Source organism: Hypomesus nipponensis, chromosome 1 (genome assembly GCF_054491055.1).
Source record: "Hypomesus nipponensis isolate SF chromosome 1, ASM5449105v1, whole genome shotgun sequence".
NCBI classification, from domain to species: domain Eukaryota; kingdom Metazoa; phylum Chordata; class Actinopteri; order Osmeriformes; family Osmeridae; genus Hypomesus; species Hypomesus nipponensis.
In genome coordinates this window covers 15,583,702-15,609,325 of record NC_140361.1, presented here as the reverse complement: position 1 = coordinate 15,609,325, position 25,624 = coordinate 15,583,702, and the positions used below count along the sequence as shown (strand labels likewise).

At 45.6% G+C, this 25,624-nt stretch overlaps 3 protein-coding genes across 4 annotated transcripts; 1 reads left to right on the top strand and 2 right to left on the bottom strand.

Moving 5' to 3' along the window:
• Positions 1-221: 221 nt before the first annotated feature.
• tmem129 (transmembrane protein 129, E3 ubiquitin protein ligase) lies at positions 222-3,081 on the bottom strand. Its single transcript, XM_084697258.1, has 5 exons — positions 2,704-3,081; positions 2,021-2,495; positions 1,545-1,704; positions 977-1,331; positions 222-375 (listed from the first exon to the last, which is right to left on the bottom strand). Exons 1-4 carry the CDS (start codon positions 2,906-2,908, stop codon positions 1,074-1,076), a joined length of 1,098 nt encoding a protein of 365 aa, XP_084553384.1. The 5' UTR covers positions 2,909-3,081; the 3' UTR covers positions 222-375; positions 977-1,073.
• Positions 3,082-5,034: 1,953 nt separating this feature from the next.
• atoh8 (atonal bHLH transcription factor 8) lies at positions 5,035-12,003 on the top strand. The gene is made up of 3 exons (XM_084697257.1): positions 5,035-6,016; positions 7,309-7,500; positions 10,513-12,003. Exons 1-3 carry the CDS (start codon positions 5,372-5,374, stop codon positions 10,516-10,518), a joined length of 843 nt encoding a protein of 280 aa, XP_084553383.1. The 5' UTR covers positions 5,035-5,371; the 3' UTR covers positions 10,519-12,003.
• st3gal5 (ST3 beta-galactoside alpha-2,3-sialyltransferase 5) lies at positions 11,997-25,514 on the bottom strand. 2 transcript variants are annotated; one of them, XM_084697256.1, is made up of 7 exons: positions 25,196-25,514; positions 25,007-25,110; positions 24,031-24,151; positions 23,553-23,911; positions 14,612-14,798; positions 14,355-14,513; positions 11,997-14,266 (listed from the first exon to the last, which is right to left on the bottom strand). In XM_084697256.1, the coding sequence occupies exons 2-7, from the start codon at positions 25,066-25,068 to the stop codon at positions 14,009-14,011; spliced, it is 1,146 nt and encodes a 381-aa protein (XP_084553382.1). In that variant the 5' UTR covers positions 25,069-25,110; positions 25,196-25,514; the 3' UTR covers positions 11,997-14,008. The 2 variants fall into 2 exon arrangements, with proteins under 2 accessions (XP_084553382.1, XP_084553381.1); XM_084697255.1 differs by having other exon boundaries at positions 25,007-25,514.
• Between the last annotated feature and the right edge of the window lie 110 nt (positions 25,515-25,624).

Below are 25,624 nucleotides of genomic sequence, written 5' to 3'. Positions count from 1 at the left end.
CCGTCGTCTAGGAGTTTTTCCCTCGTCTTCTTTGAGGGTTTAGGTTGGTTGGTTTAGGTGGCGTATGTGAAACCCTTTGTGATATTGCTTGTTAGGGCCTATACAAATACAAAGTGATTGGATTTCATATGAATTTCCAATGAATTTCTTGAATAATTAATTAATGTCCATCCAGACAACGGCAATTGTATCCGTCACATAATCAGGCCACAGACAAACAGTCAATATATAGTATATATATTTAATTACAGGTATAACAGCATAGTAGTGTTGAGGTAGCAGATCGCCTTTTCCCCTAATTCCATCCTGGTAGGCTCTTGAGCTCACAAGCGTACCTGAAGACACCGGCCTACTCACCAACACCTAGGGTCACCACTATATGACAAAAGAGACAAATGAAAGGATAAATTCTAAAGAAAGTATTAATATATGTTTTTTTTTTGTATTTTTTTACGTATTCTGGAAATAGAGACAGAGGAATATTGAATGTGTAATGCATGTTTTATACAGTATGTTTGATTCCCAAATCCCAATCTAGCCTTGTGAGTTGTACACAGTCATATATAGAGAATAGCAGATCATAACTCTTCCCTTTTTGGGCTCTTGCAGTACTGGAACCGTCACTGAGTCATTCAAACTTCCCAAATTATACTCTATGTTAGTCCAACTCACCAGTCTCACAAGGATAATCGATTGTAGAAATGGGGGAAAAATCGAAAGAAAGGTCAAATCAGACCACTGTGAATTAAGTACAGATGTTAGTGTCTCTGTTGAGACCACAGCAGTGACGCTTGACAGAAGGCACTTTTGGAACTTTAGCTGCTCAGCAGCTCTAAACAGGTTTGAGGCGATGAGAGATGACGTATTTGCTGAGTCACATTGGCAGGAGGAGGGCTCCAAACCAAGATGTTATAAGCCAAAGTCCTCTGGCTGTCTGGTGGGGGGAGAACATGGGTCTCATTACATGAGCGCTCACAGGCTGGTGAAGAGGGGTAAGGACAGTCAGCCGGCCCAAGGGAAGGGACATGGAACAGTCCGTATCTGATAGAGAGAGGCGCCTGACGCCCAGAGGGTCAGTGGACCTGACAGACATCCAGGATGCAGAACTTGGCCCTGCACGTGGGGCAGGGCACCGTGCTACCCAGCCAGGTCTCTGGGTGTTGCTGGTCCTGGCGGCTGGCAAACCACTTCCCCAGGCAGGTCAGGCACCACATGGGCCTGCAGTAGCACTGCTGACACTCCCCATCGCCTCCATCGGCATCTTCCTGGCACAGACGAAGGAGCTTGATGCCTGCTGTGGTCTGCATGCAGCCGATGCACGCTTCCAACTCCTGGGAGACACGCAGACACACGCACAAATAGATAACCATTTCTGGGTTCACATTCATAGATAGAGGTAAGTCATATTTAACAACCCTGGATTGCTGGTAGTCCTGGTTCGAGTCAGTTAATCGTGTATGAGTGACTTAGTAGTGCTGACTGTACGGCACTGGTTGGTTAGTAGCCTGTGTGTTGGGTTGGCAATTAGTCAGTGGTGTTCTGACCTGTCCGCTGGGTGGCTGGTATGTCTGGTTAAGCTCCACCTGGCTCTTGAAGGTATCTAGGAAAAGGTCACTCATGGTCTGGTGGATCACCACGTTGGCAGCATTCCTGACTGGAGCATGTAGCTTCTCTCTCAGCTCTGCATACTCTGTAGAGTTCAGCCTAAACACACACACACACACACAGGTAAGCCCGTGTAACCAACTTAACTTTTGTAAGTCCCTACCTCACTTTGTATTTTGTGCCTTGTATTTTTGTGGAACTATATGTTGTCTTGCACATTTGCGCTTTTTCTTGGCCAGGTCGCCGTTGCAAATGAGAATATGTTCTCAATTGGCTCACCTGGTCAGATAGAGGTTTTATTATTATTATTGATCAAACTCACTCCTCAGTATACCTCCCACCCATGCCATGAAAGGTGGTCAGTTGCATGTGAGTCTGTGGACCCCAGATTAAACCCACACACTACTGCTCTGACCTGATGTGGAAGGTCTTAACACTGGGGTTGATGCTGGCCACGCTGAGGGTGAGGATCTGAACGGGCGTGGCAGAGTCGGGCGCCAGCTGGTGTTGGCGTGACTCGGTGACGGTAAGGTGTGTGTCCTGCTGCTGGGCCACGTGAACATGGTACGTGGTCACTTTCAGGATCCAGGTGTCTGTGATCACAACCCTGGCACCCGGCGCCCCCGTGGCAAACTTGTCGATGCGGCGGAATTCGGTGTTGATGGAGACGGCCACTGCGCCCCAGCCAGACTGGCCCACGGCGTGGGCCTGGAGGGTTCTGGAGATGGGGTGGTTCCCCCAGCGCCGGCCCGACCAGTAGATGACAACGGCCCAGCTGCAGATCTGCAGGGTCAGGCAGAGAAAGAAGAACAGTCTCCATCCCTCGCTCACCTGGTGCACGTAGATAAGGTTCTTCTCTGGAGCAGCAATGCACATACCCAGGTAGTAACCTGGAGGGTCACACAAACACACACATTACTGAAAGGCTGAACACCGGCACACACAAAAACACACAGAGAAAGCTGAATCATAGCGTATGGTGCTTTGTGATTCTGTAAGCTAGGTTGCGATGTGTGATTCTGCTTGTTTGAGCCTTTCCACTGCTTGTTCGGTGGTGGGTAGGCTACAGTTCACCCAAATAACTTTTCTGTAACTCACCCAGAGGCAGAGTGGAGTGGACCAACAGGGTGACGCTTGTCCTCCTAACATGGTACTGGACGAAACCAATATCTTCACTGCCGAGCCATCCCGAAAACAGGTTCTGCACCGTGAAACCGGCAGATCTAAACTCACTCGGCGTAAAAACGAAACAGAACGCAAATACTATGTACGTCAACGTAAACGTTACTTCTGGACTGTCCATGTCAAGTGTGGACGGTACACGTAGGCTACTATAACTAATGAATGTTTACGTTAGTTGGGACAGAATGAACTAACAGTCCACGAAACAACACGGGTGAATGACAACTTCCTGTGCCACGATGTCATGAAAGGCACATTTTCAAAGTAAAAGTCCCGGTGCTACTCTGTGCTTGTGTGAATTGCAGATGCTCGTTTTGTTGTTTTGTTACCAACAAATGCAAATGCAGCTGCGATATTAAAATGCCTGAGGTGATTATGTGTAGTGACAGTTGTCTGGTACTTGGCCCAGCATATTCAAACGTTGTGAGGGGTGACGACATGCTGGGCTGAGATAATTGCCCCAGTCAGGGCTGGAAGCAAATCTGTGTGGATAATCCTGGACTCAGGATGGTAAAAGGCAGGGGCGTTGATAGACGGGTTACTGGGACACGTGCCCTAGTATAAATCTGCTGTGCCCCCGTACAATCAAAAGTTTGAGTTTTAACAATTTACTTTATTAGTCAGTGCATTCATTAGATTGATAATCCCGGAAAAAATAAACGCAGTACTGCTCAACGTTTGTAAAATCAAAGCAGTTTAACCAAAAACACAAACCGATGCCTGCAGAATCCCATGTCAACGCACTCTTCTGAGCTTGCCAAATAGGCCTACCCACTGCAGCACGCACACAGAAGTCCAGGTGTCGGATTCGGACACAAAAATTGAGGTAGGCTAAGAAAACATTACAACAATAAAGAAAAAATTATAGGCCTACCGATCATCTTATTTTGACTAAAACATAAAAACAGTATTAGGCTACATGAAGTTCATAAAACAGGATTTAAGATCAAATGAATACGAAAATGAATGCACGCTGGCATTACCTATTGATGTCCCTGTTAAAGACCGAGGTGAAGTTCGTTTCATATTTGACATTCGTCTCACATTCGGAAGACGCTACTTTGCGGTGTCGTGTTAGGGACCGGGTAAAAACTAGGCTACCCATACCATTTTGAAAAATTATAACTTTTATAATATTTTAATGAATATAAAACCTCAAACAAACAGCAGAGTATTCCGACAATATCTATACCTCTCCCTGCCACCAAAGCTGATATCAAACCTGCGTCCCTGAACTGTTGTATTGGGTTAGGCAAGGGGAGTTCCATAGCCGAGTAGTGTATTGTGCAGAGCAGGCTTGGAAGAAAAAAATAAACAGGGGCCTCTGGTAAAAGGTTCAGAATGGTAGAACTGGAGGATTCGGTTGCAGGAGGAAACAAGGGTTGCTGAGCACAGAGACCGGCACGATGCCCAGGTGGTGGCATCGGCACTCCAAAAGTAAAAAAAAAAAAACGACCTTCATAGCCTTAGGTCTACCTCAGTATTCACAGCCTGTTATGAGAACCCTACCTCTGAGAGAGCAGCCTGCAAGTGTAGGCCTACTATAACTTGACTTCATAGAACACAAAGTCTTTTAGAAAAATAAAAAAATGTAAACATAAACAAATAGCGTCATAGAGTGTGTTTGGATGTCCAAGACAGCAGCACTTGGGAGACTTCACATTCAGAGACCCCCATAAATAATCGGATCATGCCCGAGAGACACGAAGGTGACAGTCCAGCAGGTGGCGCTGTGTGACTGAAACGGTGGCGTCAAGTGACGGTCACCGGTTGAAGTTCTAATGTGGCATGCAAGGCAACCCGGATAACATAAGGAATGAAAGGATCTCAGTATTTCGTACTCTGGTGAATTTGAAGAAGGCAAACATAAGCAGTTGGGTGTTTGGTTTATTAGAAAATGTATTGAGATCCACTTGACGGGGGAAGCCCGAATGATTTAATTATGTTACGATTATTTGTAAGAATATTAAGACACAATTTGGACACTTCCGTTGAAACCTCCTTATAACACTGTAAACTAAAATACCCTGGCATGATTGATTTTTCATGTGCTGTGGCCTCTGAAGACACTGGATGGGCCTACATGACACTGATCCCGTCAAAGTTCATTACTGACCTATCAATCATCTAGCCCGCTGACACTTTCAGACTCGATGTTTTATGCGATCGGTAGGCTCTGGGCGGTCTCACCACGGGCAGCGGGGCGTCTCATCTCGCCGACCGGCCGACCTACCGACAGGGGCTCCTCTGTAGAGTGAGCTATAAGCAAACACAGATGAGCCGTTGCATGCGCACACATTCACATTCACTTAAAAACTGCTGGCAGCTCCTGATGGCTCTCCAGAAGACGCCAGGAATCCACCGAAGCAACACGCGCCTGCACATGCAGTCTATTCTTAAATTCTGTTGGAGCTCGTGTTGATGAAAAGGCTATCTTTGGTCTGAATCGTAATGGTGCAATGCTCGAGGGCTCGTGCAGTGATATGTTATTAATGTAGTTACACAGTGGGAGATCATACGTTGTTGCGCAACCATCAGCCAGTCTAACTGAATCTATAGTTGCGGTGTCAGTTGATCAGTAGAAATGAGGAACCCGCATCTTCTCAGCGACGGGTGGAAGATCAACGGAAAGGATGCACCGGGGAATAAGAAATTCAAGAGAAAGGGACGTGATCCTAAACGTGTCAGCGAGGTCAAAAGTTTCAATAACGATTCTAGAACGGATGAGGACTCTATGGGTGAACTGATGGAGGAGTCGTTCCGATCCAGCTCACTGCACGGTGCGGCTCTTTCGCTGGCCTCATCCCTGGGCTCATCAGGTAGTCAGAACATGGCTATAGATATGAGGATTAACGCGGTTCCGACCATCACCGGGACTTCCCCTGCTGCCCCGCCGCAGCCCGGAGCCGAGCCCGCACACAGGGACAGCTTCCACCCAACATTTCCTCAGGTCACGGCGTATGACCATCAGTCGTACGGCTCAGAGCACGCTGTACAGTCTCGGATTGTTTTGTGCCAGCCGCGCTCTGAGCGGTCCCTGTCCGCCGCCTCGCAGGCGCCTTTCAGTAACAACACTGGCGAGGAGTCGCCAAGGAAACGGCCGGGGGAGTCGTCTGGCGTCGTGACCGAGATCAAAGCCATCCAACAGACACGGAGGCTACTAGCGAACGCCAGAGAGAGGACCCGAGTGCATACCATCAGTGCAGCCTTTGAGGCGCTCAGAAAGCAGGTATTCCCTCTGAACACACTGAACATACAGAAGGACAAGGGCCTCCTGTGCTGAAGGCTGGCACTGACCACCTCATAACTGTCATACCCAGAGGGAATCTGACAAGGAGAGACGTGCTTAACTTTATATCTATTTGGTATATTTTTGCTATGGAGCCATAGGTAGTTGTATAGCAGGAGTTGGTATACAGTACAATAGAACGGTGTTGTTGGTGGAAAGCTCTCTGGGTGTCTCATGCTCTTCCCCTGTCACCTGTCAGCCATGCTGTGACCAGCTATCATCATAGCACAATGCATTCAGGTGTTGGGGGTTCCCCAAGGTAGGTGATGGGTGGCGGGGATGTAAAATAGCACAGGACCCTCCCAATTTAAATAGCTGTCTCTCATGGGTCCCTTAACTTTTATGGGGGGTCTGCCCCACCGTAAATAATACACTGGATCTAAATGACAGTTCCGGAACAGCATGACTGAGAAATGAGAGTGATGCTTTGACCAAAATAGGATTTGTCCTGTCTGGTTAAAGCAACTTATGAGAATAAAACCACAAAGGGACATATTCCATGTGTTTGTACTTTTGCCTTATTGAGGCTCTGTTCTTGTTTACGCAACGTAACATTTCTTGATGATCCATTAATTCGACCCACAGTCAGCTATCTCATACTCCAGTCATGGCTCCAGCTGACAGTGTCTGTCCTGTCAGTCTTTGACAGGTCTCTGACAGCTGTCAGACTGTCCTTTTTCAGTGTCGCCCTGTCCATGTCCTTCCTGTCACTGTCCTTCCTGTTACTGTCCTTCCTGTCACTGTCCTTCCTGTCACTGTCTTTCCTGTCCATGTTCTTCCTGTTATTGTCCTTCCTGCCACTGTCCTTCCTGTCACTGTCCATGTTCTTCCTGTCTATGTCCTTCCTGTTTATGTCCTTCCTGTGACTGTCCTTCCTGTCAATTTCTTTCCTGTCAATGTCGGTCTTGTGTAGTCTATTTTCTATTGACACAGCAGCCTGACAACTGAAGCCGGCATCAATGTGATACCTTAGACACCATAGGGTTAGGGTTCCCCTACAATACCACACACACACCATGGCCTGGACCACCATCAGCCTGCTCCCTCAACACCCAAGCCCACACCCAACAGACACCCACCAAGCTACCCAACCAAGTCAATCAGCCATCCACCCAAAAACACCCACCCACCCGCTCACCCAGACACCCATAGATTCGACCTGCTGTCTCGTGCCCCCTCTAACCCACCTCATGCCTGTCACCCCCCACCCCCCACCCCTCCAACCTCCCCAGGTGCCGTGCTACTCCTACGGCCAGAAGCTGTCCAAACTGGCCATCCTGAGGATCGCCTGCAACTACATCCTGTCCCTGGCCCAGCTGGCCCAGCTGGACCTCAGCCCAGAGCACGGCAGCATCAGCTTCAGGGAGTGCGTGGAGCAGTGCACTAGGACCCTGCAGGCCGAGGGACGCTCCAAGAAGAGGAAGGTAAGAGGAGATGGGGTTGTGGGGGTTGGGGGAGGGAGGGGGGGGGGGTAATGGGTATCGAATGGGTCAGAGTGAGGGTTGTTGGTTGCCTGCTGACAGGCTGAGATCATATTGGGTGCGAGCCTCGGTCGTCTGTCGGAGGCTTTTTGTAGAAGCGTCGAAGAACCAGCGTTTGATGGACCCGAGCAGCTTCACTGCTGTCGGGAGGTACTGAGCCCCCTGAGCACCAGAGACATGTTTACACAGTCAAGTGATCGCCAGTGATCGGCAGTCAGGTCAATAATGACAAAATGCACGCGCACACACACACACGCATGGGCGCACACACACGTTCACACACACAGAACGTCACTCCAATCAGTCAGATGTGAGTCCGGGTGACAGAAGCCTTGAATTTCCACCGTAACAAAAGAAGGGAGCGCTCTCTCGGCACCCCCCCTTTATCTCTCCAATTAATCCCTGCATTCCTTCTCCTAATACGGGTTCCCATTAAATTAAATCATCATCAACGGGTGTTGGAGACAGGACTGGGTGTTCTGCCAGGTCCAGAGTTCCGTAGAACACAGCAGAAACCAGCAGAAAGGGTTCCCCGGGTGAATAAAGTCCTGATTGATGTTCCTGAGCGCAGCATTCTGACACCAGGAGCCTGTAAACTTAGGGTGAACTTCCTCCTTCTCCCTAAAGGACCCTCTCTTCTTCCTGTAAATGATCACAGCTAGTTCAGTAAAACACACACACACACACACACACACTCACAGAGGAATCACACAACAACACCCACACACAGGACGCAAACACACATGTAGGACTCGGACCAGGATGGTTCTGACGACGCTAAGCATTCAACTTCTTACGCATTTAGGACACACTCACACACACAAGACTCTGGGACAAATCCTTAGATTGAGCTCTTCTTTAATCATCTGTCAACATTCGTCCCTCACACTTCCTCTCACCCTCTTCATATTTGTCTGTCGCTCACTCTCTCACTCCTCCCAAACAGTCTCATTTCCCTCACCGTATCTCAACTTAGACACTTGTGTGGCGAGCAAATGTTTGATATCAGTAAATAACCTTGTGTACAATTATTACTCTTAGTAATCCTTTAAATGTTCAGACGTGTTGACTGTAGACACACAGTAGCAGCTGTCTCTCAGTGAAAGCATATTCATCTCCATTTACACTCAGAGCAGCTACTGTTGCTGGGTAAGACAGGGACTTGGCTGTGTAGCCTAGATATATTTCAGTATATATATATATGTTCTTTAAAGAAAATAAGAAAAAAAACATTTCCTGATTGGATAATACTCGATGAAACATAGTTGTTTATTTGTTTTTAGATTTAACATATCCTTCCTAACTAATCTACATGCATGTAACTTCCCTCCCTCCCTCCCTCCCTCCCTCCCTCCCTCCCTCCCTCCCTCCCTCCCTCCCTCCCTCCCTCCCTCCCTCCCTCCCTCCCTCCCTCCCTCCCTCCCTCCCTCCCTCCCTCTCACTCTCTCTCTCTCTCTCTCTCTCTCTCTCTCTCTCTCTCTCTCTCTCCTTCTCCCTGTGTGAGCTAATGTGTTTCCCTAGCATAAGCGCATTCAGAAGGAAACTAGCCGCGCAGTTTCCCTCCCCCCCGCCCCCCCCTATGCCCCCCCCCTGGCAGTCCCAGACACCAGATGTTCCTGCGCTGGCTGGGAAGTCCTGCTGGCGCCACGGAGGGCAGAGGGCAGGGGGAAGGCACGCGAGCTGGAACCCACAGAGACGCCTGGCTGCAGGAGCTGGCAGATTCCCCAGCCTGCTCTGCTCCGCTCCGCTCTGCGCCCGGCCACATTCCCCAGCCCTCCCTGGGCCATCTGTTCCAAAAAAACACTTTGAAATGAAAAAAAAAAAAAAGAAAGAAAAAAAAAAGCTCCACTGATCATCACTCTCTCAGGATACGGCTCTGAGAGCAGCTGTTACTGGGGCCGGGGGGAGGTGGGGAGGGAGAGGGAGGGAAAGGGAAGGGAGGGAGGGAGGGAGGGAAGGGTGAGAGGGAGGGGGTGGGGGGGGTAAGAAAGAAATGCCTTTGTCAGTGAGAGCCAGTGAGTCTGGGGGGAAACTTTCCAAGGGAAAAAAAAAGTTTGTTTCTGAGCAGCGGCATACTGATTAAAGGCATGAAGCTGGATGTGGAGCAGTTCTGGCTCCGTTCTGCCCTCACAGCCTCAGCCCAGCTGCCTGGAGAATCAAACTCATACCACTTTATTCCCATTTATGAATTAAAAACATAATGTCTTATTTGATTCATATGATTGTATTCATATGATATTTTTCAGGGGCTTTTAGCTAGACGGACTAAATCAGTTTTTGATGTTTTAAATGAATAATAGTTTATCAAGAAAGCGATATGTGTATTGCCACCTTATTTGCGTGAAAGAGGGAAGAGAAAGAGATACAGAAGAGAGAACGAATCAAGAAGAACAAAGATGGAGAGGAGAGTGAGAGGGGAGAATTGGGTGTCTTTATAGGAAGAGTACACAGGGAATGTTTGGCCCAGTGTTTCTCAAACGCACCACGAGAGAGCCAAGGAATGTTGTTGTGTCCTACTGGAACCCCCCTTCTTACACTTCAGACACACACACACACACACACACACACAGAGAGAGACACACACAGCCATCAAATCTCACCCAACAACAGATCGATTCCAGGAATACTTCTCTCCCCCTCTCCCTTCCTCCTTTCACCTCTTACTGCCCCCCCCCCCCCCCACTCTTACCCCCTACTGTATGCACAGACACTCAGTCAGCACCTATGATGTCACTGGTTGATATTTATACTTCTCTGTGTACATATCCTCTCCGCCTGGTGGGTCTGTCTAACATCTATTTATACATATATCTATCCACCTATCTATCTATCCATCTATCTACCTAATATATATATATCTTTATATAGCATCCATCCATCCTCTCCATGGTTATATAGCTTGCTGATCATGTTTAGCCAGTCCAGGTGTTCATGTTTCAATGTGTTCTATTGCAGGAGTGAGTTCTCCAAAGCTCATAAGAGACAGGTAGAGGAAGAAGAGGACAATCGTCACATTGACAGGGTGCCTGAGGAGATCACCCTCCTCCTCCTTCTCCTCCTCCTCCACTGCTGCAGGTCCTCCTCACGGCCACCCTGCAGGTGAAGATCCCCTCAGAAGACAGCTAAGTCCCAGGCCTGGTCAAGCAGACCTATCACCACACTTGTCTTTCATCAAATGAACTCAGGAGGGTTTATCAGGCTGGCTGAAAGTCAGGACACCAAACCTCTGGTCCTCCAGGCATACAAGAGCCTGTTTCTTTTCACTGTATCCCAAGATGAAGAGAGGCTCGCTGGGCTGCTGGCTGCCTTTCTGTCTGCCTGACAACTTGGAGCCCGGAGCCAGACAGCACGGACAATGGGAAATAAATATGTATGGAACTGTTCTCTCTTCCTGATGTGGATGGAGGGTTATAAGTTTAAAAGTGGCAGAACAGGACTGCAAATATCCTTGTGGTTCAACTTCAGTTAGACAAAGACTACAAATCCTATTTAGCTGGACTTGACACCCTAGTGCCTTTTCATAGTCTTTAATATTTTCTTGGCAGACTGCATTTATCTTTGCTACTTCATGGAATGTACAAGTCATATAACATATACTGTATTGGTTGGAACATACATGGAATTGTATAGAGATGTATGACATTACTATATGAAATTAGGATATCTAAGAATGTCTAACTGGACAGTTTTGTTAGACACAGGAGTGAGAATACTTTATTATGCTTTAGTGTTAAACCAGCTCCTTTCTGTCTATAAGCCTGCAGCTTGTGTCCTGGTAAAAGGCACTTTAAAACTCCAATAAAGGAAGAGATTTTAACTTATTTCAGTGAATTTGTGCCACTTGAAAAAGAGCCCTAAAATGGATGTCCCCAAAAGCAGCACTTTACAATAATGTGATTTGACCTAGAATATTTCTGTAGCTCATAGTATCATAGTGACTTAACAATGAACATGACTGTTGAGCGTGACTGATATTGCTCAAAATACCTGCTTCATCAGTACACATTGCTGTCCAATTCATAGAAGCCTCAAACAGGTCTACCAGGCGGGATTTTCTCTTCCAGAGACGACTTATGACCAGATCTGTTCTAACAACATGAGCAAAGTCTCTCGGTCCCGCAGTGTTCAGTCGAGCTCACAGGCGGAGAAAGGGTGTGTGTGTGTGTGTGTGTGGGGGGGGGCGTGTTTTCCACCGCTGCAGCCGAGTCCTGGACGCCATTCAGCTTTTTACAGCCCAGCAAACGAGGGCTGGAGCCGTGCAGGAAACACTAGTATCCTGTATACACAACGGCTGTCTGCTGGAAACAGGCCGCAGCGCCGCTGGTGAGCTAGCCGTCAGTCAGGCGGACATCTCCTCTGAAGTGACCCGCAGGACTGACACGGCGCAGCCCCATTTCAACTGGTTAAAATTCCAATAAAAGAGACTTTCAGACTGTTGATTTATGATTCATGTTGTTCATTTCTTTATTGTAGTTATCCCTGAATGGTTACCTCTTTTTTTTTTTTTTTTTTAAGAAGTATGGACATAATTCTCATCTTATAGATTCATAAACAATGACAGACCAATAAACGTAGTCTTCTACCCTGATGTGGTAGTCTGGACCGAAATTGACATGCTGTTTTTTATGCTTACACTCCTGGACTGAGAGACAAACAAATGTGAATGAAAATACCTTCAGGGTATGTCCAGGTAGACAGTTATCTCTCCTGTTGACCTGGGTCAATCACAATTTGCACTATTTATTGCCTGGTGCAATGAATCCAATCCAATTAGTCCAATATATGCCAACTGTGAAGATAAATTACTTAAATAGATTTAAAATACTTTGTTAACAGCTCTATGTAATTGACCCAGGTCCACATGGATCTACAGTATAAAATCTATTACCTTTAGACCAAGCTACAGAAAGAGGCTCCAGGTATCTGCTTTGATAACATGCTGCTTATGCCATCTGGTGGCTGAATGTTGGAACTGCAGGTGTCTGAAGTCACTGGTGACACTTGAGGTTTGTTTACTGTAATGTGTCATTTACAGTAACAAGCCTTAACCAGACAACTCTCTAACAGCAAGTCATTATGTCTGGACTGGCCCAGCTAATGTATTTGACTTATTTTGTACTTCTGAACAAAAACACTACAACGTACACTTCGTAATCAAATCCAACACTCAGGCATTTCGCCGTAGAAGTAAAAGAAAACTAACCACTAAATGTCCTTCACCCAAAAAAAATTACGTGATTCTTTGCACTAACTCAGAGAATGTATGACTAGAGGCATCTTGAATAAGTAACCCATCACAAGGATTAACTGACAGATACGGAGGGGAAGGCGTTCTCTCCTAACCAATCCAGCACCAAGTTAAGCTGCTGTGCCTGTATTTTATACACAGTAGGTCTATGGGCGGGCGGTGGGGCTTCAAATGGATTCGGTTGGATTCAAATTCATGTCGTTCCTGGTAGTGTCACTTGTCTACTTGTTGAACCCCTCCTTCCGTAATGACGGCGTTGCTTGTATAACTGCCTGAGGAAGGCTTTCCGATGTTGGAAACTTGAAATCGATGTGAGATTTGTTCCCATTCATCCACAAGACATGAGTGAGGCCAGGCACTGGGAGGTTAGACCTGGCATGGCAGTGTGGCGTGAGGATATTTCTGAATGTGTACACGGGAACGCATCAGGAACTGTGTGGGGAGGGCATGTACTTGCAAAGCTCCGCATGACATATTGCAGCCCTCAGAATGTTTAAACTGAACTCACCAATTTTGTCCTCATCCAGCCTCTCAAAAAAGGATTCTGGTTGAAGCTGCAATAGGTGACATTATAAAACGAATTCCAATAAGAAAACAGCACCCCCAATTCTATTCTTAGTTTCCACGCTTTCCTCCAGCTCAAGGTTGATCCGTCTCGCTGCAGCTGATTGGCTGGAACAGGATTGCTGAAACATAATTGGCTGTAAAGTATCGGGCCGCTCCAAAATGAGAAATTGACATTCCACTGGCATTGAGCTGTCAACAACTTTCACTAAGCCTCACTAGTTTTTACCACATGTTCATAAGGTACAAACATTTCAGTATTCAGTAAACAAAACTTTTTACTGAATAAATCGTACCTTTTGTACCCTTAAAAGTTGGGAGTGGGGGATTTTTTATGACTATTCATTTTGGGGTTGCCGCAAATCCCAACAGTGATCCATGAACAAGGCCAATTATCATAGGCACTTATACATCACAAAAGTCTTCAAACGTTTTCCTATCAAAAATAACACTTTTACCAAGATTTGGGGAATCAAGACCTGGATTGATGATATCATTAGAGTATCAACCATAGTATTAACCATGGGGAACTAGGTTTTCAAAGGACATTGGAGTGGGGACTGGGCGGCACGATACGGCGCGGGCTGGGAGGATGGATGGTAGGGGTGCGTGTGGTGGTGAGCCCCCGGCAGAGAGGCCTCAGGTGGGGCAGAAGGAGCAGTGTAGCCCCCCGGTCAGGTCTGAGATGGAGCCATCCCTGACCAGGCTTTGCAGCAGGCTCCTCTCACGGTCCACGTTGTGCATGTCCTGCTGCAGCATGGCCGCCATGGACAGGTTGTCGTAGTAGTGCAGGGGCGCCTCCTGCTGGCTGAGGTCGTACCCAAAGCCAGCCAGGCTCACCTCGTCACACAGCAGGCTGGCCAGGCGCAGGGCCGTCACTCCCAGAGTAGGGACATTCTACAGAGGAGAGGAGGGGAAGGATGAGGAACCAGAGCTCACAGCTGAGACTGGTGAGTATGTGTGTGAGTGTGTGTGTGTGTAGTACCTGGTCCCAGCCCCAGAGCCGAGGCTTCGGGTCAGGGTAGTGCAGCAGGTCCAGAGCCACCTCCCTGATCAACTTCAGGTTCAAAACCCGGAAGCGATTCACCTCCACCGGGATCTGGTCTGGAACATTCTGCCAGAAGAACAGCCAGTTCCACAAAGACTGGAACACACACCCTGGCATTAGAAGAGTGTGTGTACGTGGGTGTGGGCATATTGCTTGATTTCAATGTTTATGGTTTGTCGTCCCCAGAGCCTCACCACAGCCTGTCTGGTGATCATGGCCCTGATCCAGGCCAGGTCCACAGCCTTGTAGACCACAGCCACAAACACAACACTCGGGTCAAGGTCCTGCCAGACCCTCGGGCTGCCCTCGGGGTAGCTTATCCTAAAGGAGGTCCGGCTCCCCACGTCAACTGTGTGAACCCCCAGAGGACCACTGTTCAGCCTGGGGAACATACAGAACCCAAGGGGAACCCGTGGGGGAACAGACTGTCAACAGGATGTTTAGAAAAATATACAAGTACTTATATAAATGTACTGATATACTAATATACTGTACCTTAACTGATATACAAATATGCATGTACAAAATATACATATACTGATATACATAAACTAATATACATGTACAAATATACATTTACATATGTTACATAATGTTAATACATATGTTATTATTAGTGGTGGGCATAGATTTTTTTTTTTTATCTAGATGAATCTCACTGTAATCTTGGAATTAATCTAGATTAAAATGGCTCATTTGAATTCCGTCGAAGGCATTCAGAATATGTGTGTGTGAAGGACATTTACATTTATGCATTTAGCAGATGCTTTTATCCAAAGTAACTTCCAAGAGAGAGCTTTAGAAAAGAGCATAGGTCACTGATGATAACAACGAGGTAGTCCCAAACACTGCAAGCAGCCAAAACATGAAGCATACATTGTGAAAAACTAAACAAGTGCCAAAGGGAAGACCCATAAGAACATGCCGTTATACAAGTTACAAATTAAAACAACATGAACCCCAAAAAGTGCAAGACTGTACCTGTAGAAGAACAATCAACAGTAAAATATTTCACAGCGAGTACAAAAGTTCAAGAGTTAACTTTGTTATAACTAACCTACAAGAGCAACAAGTCTCTCAATGAGAGTCATTGTGATCCTGGAGGAAACTAATATCAGGTCCAATCAAGCAAGCATTCCTAAGTGCCGTTGTACACCCGGAACAAGTGTGTCTTGAGCCTTTGCTTGAAGGTGGGGAGACAGTCAGTGTCCCTGATGGAGGTGGGGAGCTGGTTCCACCATTGGGGGGCCAGGCAGGAGAAGAGCAAGGAAGGATCACTATACTGCTAATCAATGCTGCTATACCAATATATATACCTTATATACATATATACACATGTATTATGTAATTCTCTATACTGAAACATGTATCCAATTGTGATCAATTGATTTAATAAAGAACATATGAGATCATGCAACAGGATGCTTTCTGTGCAAGTAAGGTTGTGCTGAAATGTATCTGTGTAAAGTAAGATCATGCTAAATTGTAACTTCGGTGTGTGGGCAAGAGTGCCGATGTCAGGCCAACTGTTTTGGGAGGGGAGTTTGTGATGCTCAGGGACCGCAGTGAGCACAATAGGGTCTCGCAGCTCTTGGGAGTAAAAGCGTCAACTTGGGAGATAAGGTGATGCTGGAACAGTAACTCTTCTCTGCTTAAGGACGGGTCAGATCAGCCAGTCTGACCACCTTTGGATATACTCTGTTCTGAGGTCACATTCCCTTGGAGACCCCGCCCCTGTCCCCCCTTTCACACTACCCCTCCCCATGGAGACCCTGCCCCACCTGCATTCCCGTGGAGACCCTGCCCCCCCTTTTACACTGGATGATCTACCCCTTCCCCTTGGAGACCCTGCCCCACCTTCCCCAATACATCATCGACCCTGGCCTGGTCTACCTCACCCCTTCTCCTGGAGACACGACCCCCCCTTCCTTGGAGGCGCAGCTCCCATCTCCCTGCACGCCATCAGGACCTTGGGGTGATCTACTCCCTTCCCTGGAGCCCCCCTCCCTTGGATTACCTCAGACCTGTGGGTCTTGTCTGCCCCCATCCCTGAGTAGACCTGTGGGTCTTCTCCGGCCCCTCCCTCTCCGAATATCACCAGATCCTTGGACTGCCCACCTTGTGCCACCGCGAACACCCTGGACATTTAATTGGACAACCACATTCCCACCCCACGGTCTTCTGACCAATCACCCATCAAAGGCACTCCCTCTCTGGGGGGGTACAATACCTGTCTCCCAAGGACAGGGAGACAGAACTTGGACTGGGCAGAACTCTCTCTGATCTCTATCACAACCACTTTCTCAACAAAGGCCTTCGTTTGTTCTATTCTGAGACTTTTTCTGTGAGACTGCTATTGCATCATCGACTGATTCATTGTATTAGACTACGAACATCCTGGTGTGTTGTTTTCATTGTGTATCTTGTGATTGCATCATTACTTACATTGAACTACAAATAACTTAGTCGATATTTAATATTATTCTCCACTACCCAGTTTCACTATCCTTAACATGTGCTACCCAAATAATGACTAAAAGTAAGTCTTTGAGAACGGGTTTCTCAAGCCAGATGATCAAGAAGATTAGTTAGCTTAGCTGATAGAGCTGTGCTGACGGGCTTGCCTCAGTTGCACTCGAGCAGTAGTTTGACGACGACTCTTCCCATGCGCTACATCAGTGCTTGGCCCGGCATCAATGTTTCCTAAACTTTTTTCTGGGGACCCATCATTTAAAAGTCACAAGCCCTCGCAACCCAAGCCAATCGACATTATTCGTAAATCACAAAATTAAGGTGGATTTGACCATTATGTAAGGGATAGAACGCCGGTCATTATCGGCTTAACTTATTAACGGTTATATTTATTTTAAAAAAAAATATATATAGCCCATTTCTTCTTTCTTCAACATTCAATTGAACCAGAAATATTCGAACAAAATATGTAATAATCTCAAAAAGATTACAAATTATACTAAACATGTTGTACCATTTCAACATTGCTAATGGGATAGATAGGTATACCTGTCTGCGTTTTTGTAGCGCGTTCCAGTCCGGGGTGCCGGAGGAAAGCGCAACACACATATCAGGCGCAGTATTCAGTCTGTTTATGTGCTTTGTCTTCATTTTTGTGAGCACAGAAAATCCCAATTCGCACATGTACGTGGTAGTGAAAGGAATAGGCATAGAAATACTGGCCCTACTGAGGACAGGATATTCTGACGAAAGGCTTATCCTGCATGACGATAAGGTCACAGATGCTATAGGGTCAGTGCAATCGCAGCTGAGCTGCAACAACTCTGTTTCTTCTGCAGGACTAAGCGTCAACTCAAACAAAGTATCAGGACTCTAAAATTCGAAGGGATTTTGCATCCTACTTTTATCATTCAGAATGGCATACCTCTCTGTTGGAAAATAGCGATCAAAGTTCTCAATAAGCGCAACGACATGAGTTTGAATAAGCGCAGACGGCTGCTGGTCTTTCAAATAGGGGAAGCTCATTTTCGGCCTACATAATTTTACATTAATTTTCTAGTTCACTGGCTAGTTCACCCCTTCGACACTAGCCTAGCCTACTGTATATTTACATTTATTCATTTAGCAGCTTTTATTTAAAGCGACTTCCAAGAGAGAGTTTTACAAAGTGAAGGTCACTGATAATAACAAGATAACCCCAAAGCATTGCGCGTAGCCAAAACATGAAGCACACATTGTGAACAACCGAAATAAGTGCCAAAGGAAAGAACCGTAAGAGCATGTAGTTAAACAAGTTACAATTAGCCTAAACAACATGAATCGCTATGAATGAATGAAGGAACGATCAACGAAATTAAACTCGAAGAAAATGTGGGCAAGGCACTTAGCACTACTTGCTTCGGGGGGAATGTCCCTGTAACCTACTTACTGTAAGTCGCTCTGGATAAGAGCGTCTGCTAAATGACTACATGTAAAATGTATGATGATAATTTGCTAGCAACTTCGCCAAGCAAGAAAAAGGTTGCAGCAGTTTGTCTTTCGACTACACTTAAAGAATCCGCAATGGACTGAACTTGAATAGAATCGGTGACTTTTTATAGTACAAAATTATGGAGGACCAAACCTGCCATATTTACAAATGAATGAATGAATAAATAAATGTCCACATCCATGCATTTAGACAGAAATAAACGAATATATATATTAATTAATGCACAATTGTCAATCAATAGTTACATATATTTTACATTTATGTATTTATTTATTTTGTATTCATTTATGTATTGATTTATTGATTGATTGATGTATTCATTCATTCATTCATTTATATATTCATTTATTTATTCATTCATTCATTTATTCATTCATTCATTGTTCCCAATATGATAATGAGAGGAGGCCAGTAGGCGTGGAAACTGATGTTCAGACATTGCAATCAATCCAGAGCCATAGATTCAATCTAGCTAACGCCTGGGACACACTGGCTGCGAAGCGCCCTGGAGCGCCACAATATACTACGAATGGCGCAATGCTGTTCACACTAGACGCGCATTTCTCCACGCCAGTCACCAAGCCTTTCAGGCTACAGGCTATTTAGGCAACTTGTTGCTCCAACAATAACCGTCGCAAAGGCATCCCATTCCCAATATAACGTGGCAACGTTTGGCTTTTGTTGCCGTAGTCTTTGTAAAATATGTGCTATGGGGCATACAACTCCATTTAGGACTAAGCTACTTTTCATCTTCGATGATTAACTTTGTGTCGTCAATCTTCACAAATTTCTCTTCTGCTTGATTGGGGGCTATATGCCAGATTGTCTATCTCGCTCTTACACACAGGACAAATATGTTGGTTTGACAATCAACAATCAAGATTTTTTATTTTAAAATGTTTACGTTTTTATCGGGGTAAACACATGGTTGGCCGGTCAACGTAGTGAAGTTGGGTGTTAAGTGATAGCCCACAACTAACGTATTAAAATCTTTATAACATGTTTGTTTATCCAAATATCATATATGGTGAATTAAATCTTTGTTTTCAACAAGGTCGGCCAGCCTGTCCATGTAGGCTATGTTGTCCATGACAGCAAGGATGGATGTAAGGCTACATAATCGAATACAAAGCGTGGAAAACGATTAGCCAATGGTGTGTCAAATACCGCCTACCTATTTTGATTGACACATCTCATTAACATATTGAGAAGAAGAAATACAGGAATGAATGAATGAATGAATAAATGAATGAATAAATGAATGAATGAATAAATGAATGAATAAATGAATGAATAAATAAATGAATAGATAAATGAATACACAAATAAATACATAAATACATGTAAATTATAAGGTAATATTGATTGACAATTGTGCATTAATTAGTACATGTATTCATTTATTTATGTCTAAATGCATGGATGTGGACATTTATTTATTCATTCATTCATTTTTAAATATGGCAGGTTTGGTCCTCCATACAAAATTACTGTCAATCAAAAGGAGATAGGCTACAGTCCTTCGACAGACCCTCCAATCATCATGCGGAAGCCCAGCGTCCAGGCCAGCCCACTACTCCATTCAACCCCAGGGACGCTGAGCGTCCATGGGCGGGACATAATCTCAGTTTCGAAGCACTGAAAAAAACTGTTCCAAACTGCCCCTTCCAAGTCCATGGAAGCTGAGCTAAAACCTATTAACTCTATGGCTTAAACATGGAAATGCACTGTGGCGCTACGGAAATGAATGAGAAGGAATGCAGTCAGTTGACCTGTTAATATATGTAGCTGATTCTGAATGAGCTCGTCTTCGATATGAACATGTTCTAACCCATTTAAAATCTTAACACAATAGTAAATATTTGACCATTAATTTGTTTAAGAAATCGCCACTGGCAGAGATGCAGATCGTGACAAGCCTGACCTAAGGGATGCTTTAGTTTGGGTGGTATTTAAGATTGAAATAACTGGTACACTAAACTAATTCTGCATCGCACAAGGTGCAAATAACCTTAGTCTTGTCGAGGTTTCCAATGGGAAGCTTCTAAATACATTTTCAGTGACGCAAACCCGGAGGCTTAACTGCATCCATGTTAGCACGTCACGTCTGATGTGGTAATTTCATATACAAGGCAAACACACCATAGACCAAGACTCGTTCTCGCCCTTTACAGTGCAATTCGGCTAGGTATACATCCGCGCTAAAATATCAAGGTGAAAGTCATCATAGCTTGCGTAGTATAGACCCAGCTCCCAACCCAACTTTGAAAATAGATTAATGGCGATATTTTTTGTATCGCCCGATAAGAGTCTCACGTTATCGCAGCACGTTAACGCCGATAACGGCCCACCACTTTACTTTGGCAGGCGAGCCTACCTAGGCAGCCATTAGCGGCGCCAACTAGAAAGGTTACAGCAAAGCATAACATGAGGAGAGAGGAGGAGAGAAAAAGGCAACCCCCATACAATGCTCCTAGAGGAGTACAGTGTGGGAACAGGCAAAAACCTCAGCACATAAGCCAACAAACATTTACAACACAACATTTACAAAGACACTTGCAGCGGGGAATGGGGGGGGTAGACAAGCAGCATCTGGACCTGCAGCCACAATAGGCGCTGGACACAGACCCGCCAGCCACCCAGGGGAAACAAGCAGTCGAAGGCGTTGGATGGGGGTGGGGGGGTGGTGGTAGGCTATCTGTAGTAGGTGAAAGTTAATGTGTGAGTAGGTCTGGGTTGGCGTCCTCGACCTAGGCCACAATCAGTCCGAGTCTCCCTATGCAGGTTGTGTTGGCAAAGAGACATCCTTGGTCATGACACGTGTAGAGTCCAAGCCACAGATGATGGTGGGGGAGGGGGAAGGGAAGAACAAGATAGTCTCGCTTCAGCGCTCTCCAGGGGAGTTGTTTTCCAGCAACGGCCTTGGCCAAGGCCTGTGCTGGTTACAGGGCCGAAAGTAGATAAGATTGGTGTAGTTGTTTAGACTAGACTGAGTAGACGCGACTCAATTTTCACGTCCACCCGTCAGGAAGGTCTCCAACTCCTCCATCCTCCTTTGCAGAGCCGCAAACTTATCCCTGCTGTAATCCATATTGCGCTGTAAGTTCACAGTCAGAGCTCCAACAGCTCTACCCACCAAATTAATCAGGTCGGGCAGCCTAAGGGGGCTTTTGATGGCCGCAGCCGTTTCCTTGACTTTCCGATAGACAAGCCAACCGCCTATTCCAAACAGCAGAAAGCCTGTAATCAGTTCCGAAAAATAAATATATGTCTAATAAAGATGATAATAAAGATGTCTTCAACATCCTCAGTGGAAAGCGCCGCTAGACACACGACATGCCAATTCGCCCACACATCTATCGTGTAGCCAGCTGCGAACGTCCCGTCAGGACAGTTGGGTTCACCCGAACCCGAGCTTCTCTTCGAGAAGATGGTGTCAATTGCATTGAGAGACCAGCTAATTAATTCCATGCTTCTAGTTTTGGAGAGTGATGGTGAGAGAGTATCTTGAGGCAGACAAGACAAGACAGAGCGAAGCAGGGAAGGTCAAGGAAGGGAGGAGAGAAAAATGCGACCGCCTTTGTCGAGAGCCAAAGAGAAAGAGAAGTTTACAAGAGTTTGTAAACTATATAAGACACTCAAAAAAATACTCAAACCATTGCCAACTCATTGTAAGGCATACCTAATTGCAAGGCATACCTAAGTTGTTCTGATCGTGGGGGGAAACATATTTATCAAAGCTGTACCATCTTGGGCAAAGACCATTCAAGGTAACATTTGTTATGTACATCAATGTTACAGCTAATCTAGTAGAACCACAGTGTATGCCAATCATGCAAACTCTTGTAAACTTGTTTTACTTGTCATTAATTACGGACACATTACAGGTTATGCTCCGGAAGAAGGAGACATTGGAGGAGAACCAGCGAGAGGCTCTCCTATTCAGGCGACGACAGGGCAGGCAGGCTGAAGAGGTGCCAGTGATGGACCTACAGGTGGCCCAAACACAGGCTGAACTCCAAGACCTTGAGGAGCGCCTTAAGGTGCTGGAGTTGCGAAAAAGAGTAGTGGGTGTTTGGAGATGCCATGAACTATGGCTTACACGCAGCGTTCAACGTTCAAATTGGTGCTGGCAACAAGTTCATGACTTCTAATTCCAGACGCTGGGATGAAGTGGAAGACGGGACTGGGAGAGAAAGCTGTGGAGCTCCGCATAGAGGAGACACTCAAACACACCCCGCCCCCGGCAGCCCGACACTAATTCACATGCCAGGTGAATGAATCATGATTGCAGCTTCCATATCCAGCCTTTCACATGGCTATGACAAAAATCTAGAATCGCATAATATTTTTTGGATGATGTATTTTAGATGTGATTTTTTTTTATGACTTGTATAGCCCCTTTTCACACGTGCAATTATGTTGATAGAACACTAACTTATTTTGTGCTTCATTGTCAGGGCCAACAGACAGGACCTGTAGCGGGGACTGGCAGAAGATTTTAATTCACTGTTTGGCACTTTCTTTGAAATAGAATGACTGAATGTTACATGGAAATGCTGCCATGTTAATTGCTTGAGTTAGGCTACACATCACACAAACAATTTTAGTTCTCCTAAAATTGGCTACCATGTAGCCTATTATACAAGAACAAGTAGCATTTTGGACAAATGAGTTCTGCATATGAACTGCCCCAATATAGTATTAGAATTGAGTATAGTAGAATTGAGAAATATAGGTTACGTAATTAACGTTGCAGTTACGGACTGGCAACATCACAAAATTACGTTCTTGGAGGTCGCGGTTACAGACTGGCAACGTCGGAAAATGAATTTTGCTCGGAGGTCGCAGTTACAGACTGGCAACGTCAGAAAATAACGTTGCCACAACATCACGGTTACGGACTGGCAACTGGATTTTGTGATGTTGCCGTTACCTCATGGCGTCTTTCACTTCCCACATTGCCGCAACTTCGCCAAAGACGTTGCGGCAATGAATGTTTGGTAATCAAATGACGTTGCGGCAACGGAAGGGCAAAGTAACTGTGTTAGCTGGGTAGTCTAAAGATTCTCAGCTCCAAACCCTCATGACTGAAACATATTTAGACAAGCTGAGGTAACAGTGGCTAGGCAATAGGAACTGCCAACAGGAATTGGGGAAGCTGGTCTCACCTGAAGACCATGTCAAAGCGGTCAATTAGTTCACCCAGCTTCATGCCTCTGAGGATGCCCCCATTTCCCATGACCACACAGCGGAGGCACTGCTTCCTATCCTGCTGATGAGTGGGATCATCGGCGTGGTCAGAGGGGGGCTGGGAGAGGAGCCTGAGAACCTCCTGCAGTTTGTCCTCCACGCCATGGAAGCCAAAAGGGGGCGGGTACCTAAACATGTCCGGGGTTAGGGGCGTGTCCTTCCACAAGAAGGGCTGGGTCAGATGACTGTCACCCTGAAGCAGCACCTCCAAAGCCTTCCTGGTGAAGTTGGGCTGGCATTCTTCTTTCAGAACTCTCTGCACATAGGACTGAACCAGCTGCAATACAAAAACAGAGGTAGTTTAGGACTGGACTACGACTGAGTAACAACCAACCCATGTGGTCCTGGGATACACCAGACAGCAAAAGCTCAAAACCTCAACCCAGAGGGGCTTACCTTCCTTTGGGCAGGGTCAACATGCCACATCAGAGGCTTCTGGGAGTTAAAGTCAAACAGAGGGAGGGTGACCAAAGCCAGAGAGATCAGAATCAGCACCACCAGGGGCACTAGAAGACGCCTGCAACACACGCACACACATTAGCAGGCAAACACACACAGCTGGGTCCTGCTTCACCCTGACAGGCCCTGACAGGGCCAACAAGTGACAGCACTATGGAGGTGCCACATATGTTTTCAGAAACAGTTTTGGTTTGAGCTGGATTAGCCGCAGCATACAGCCAAATACTCTGATGAAGTTTTACAAAGAATGCATTGTTAAACTGCATCTCGAAAGTGAACCACACTTAATCTACATTTTATTCTGCATGCCATGGTATCACTAATTTGTGCTGCCAATTTTTCTATTCGTTTAAAACAAAATTAACTTGTTCTTAAATTATTATGGAATACATTGATGATATATTTGGGATACAATCAAAATGTATCCCAAATAGATAAATATACTGTGTTGTTAGAGGCGTGGGTGGTTAACTAAAGTGTTTCTGTAGGACAGCGTGCTTGAGCCAAGGTACGCTACCCTAGTTCGAATAGGGCTGTAAAAAGTACATTGTACTTTTAGCGTTTTACTCTTGAGTGCTAATACGTATCTGTTGTCTTCTTCGCACAAGCTGGAAGTTTCTCACATTTTTCTCGGGGTAAATGTATTCCGGAAAAAGGTATCAGCCTAAATATCCGTTCATAGTAGGCGAATCAGACAGTTCAGTCATGCGACGTTTTACAATTTGCAACATCATAATGCTGTAATGTCAGAAATAGGATGAAGAGGATGCTTACACCAAAATCAACACCGTCATACTATTAACTGTTAAATACATGTTAAATAGCGCTACAAAATATTTTATTGCATTATTTGAAGTAGCGTAAAGCTAAAGAGGACAAATTCCACAATGTTTGCAGAACCAGGTTACCTTACCTATGGGATCCACAGCGCTTTGGTATTCTCATTCTCATGTTAAAGTGTCGGTTCTGTTCCATCTGCTCCGCATTGACCTGCTATGGGCCGGCTATGGCCATGGCCTGCTCACATAATTTAAGACCCCAATAAACAATTATGCTGTACTGTGGTTAATAAATGACTCGGAACAGCATACTGATAAAATACCGTATGAGATAAGATGCATGCAATAGCATCCGCAAATGCTAAAGTCATTAACTTTCGCCTGGGTCACTGGATCGGAGGGGGTCTGCGTCAAACCCCGTTTTTTCAGTGTCTAGTGCAGCTACAGAAGTGGATACCAAAATAAAGCCAGCATCTGCCTATTCGAAGAGACACATTTTTGCATGTTTCCAATATATTTTCTATGTTGATCGGTATCCAATCATTGCCTTTACATCAAATTAATGTCGATGGACTCTCCAAGACCCACATAATGATTCTCTCAACTGATACAGTTATATGTCCAAAAAACACAACCAATCGACGGCTCGGAAAGCCACAACATCCGTTGAACGACTTCAAAATAAAAGCCTAATAGTAAATTATTTGTTTAAATGAACGGCAACACTTCGCTTTAAGAAAATGTGTAAGTAT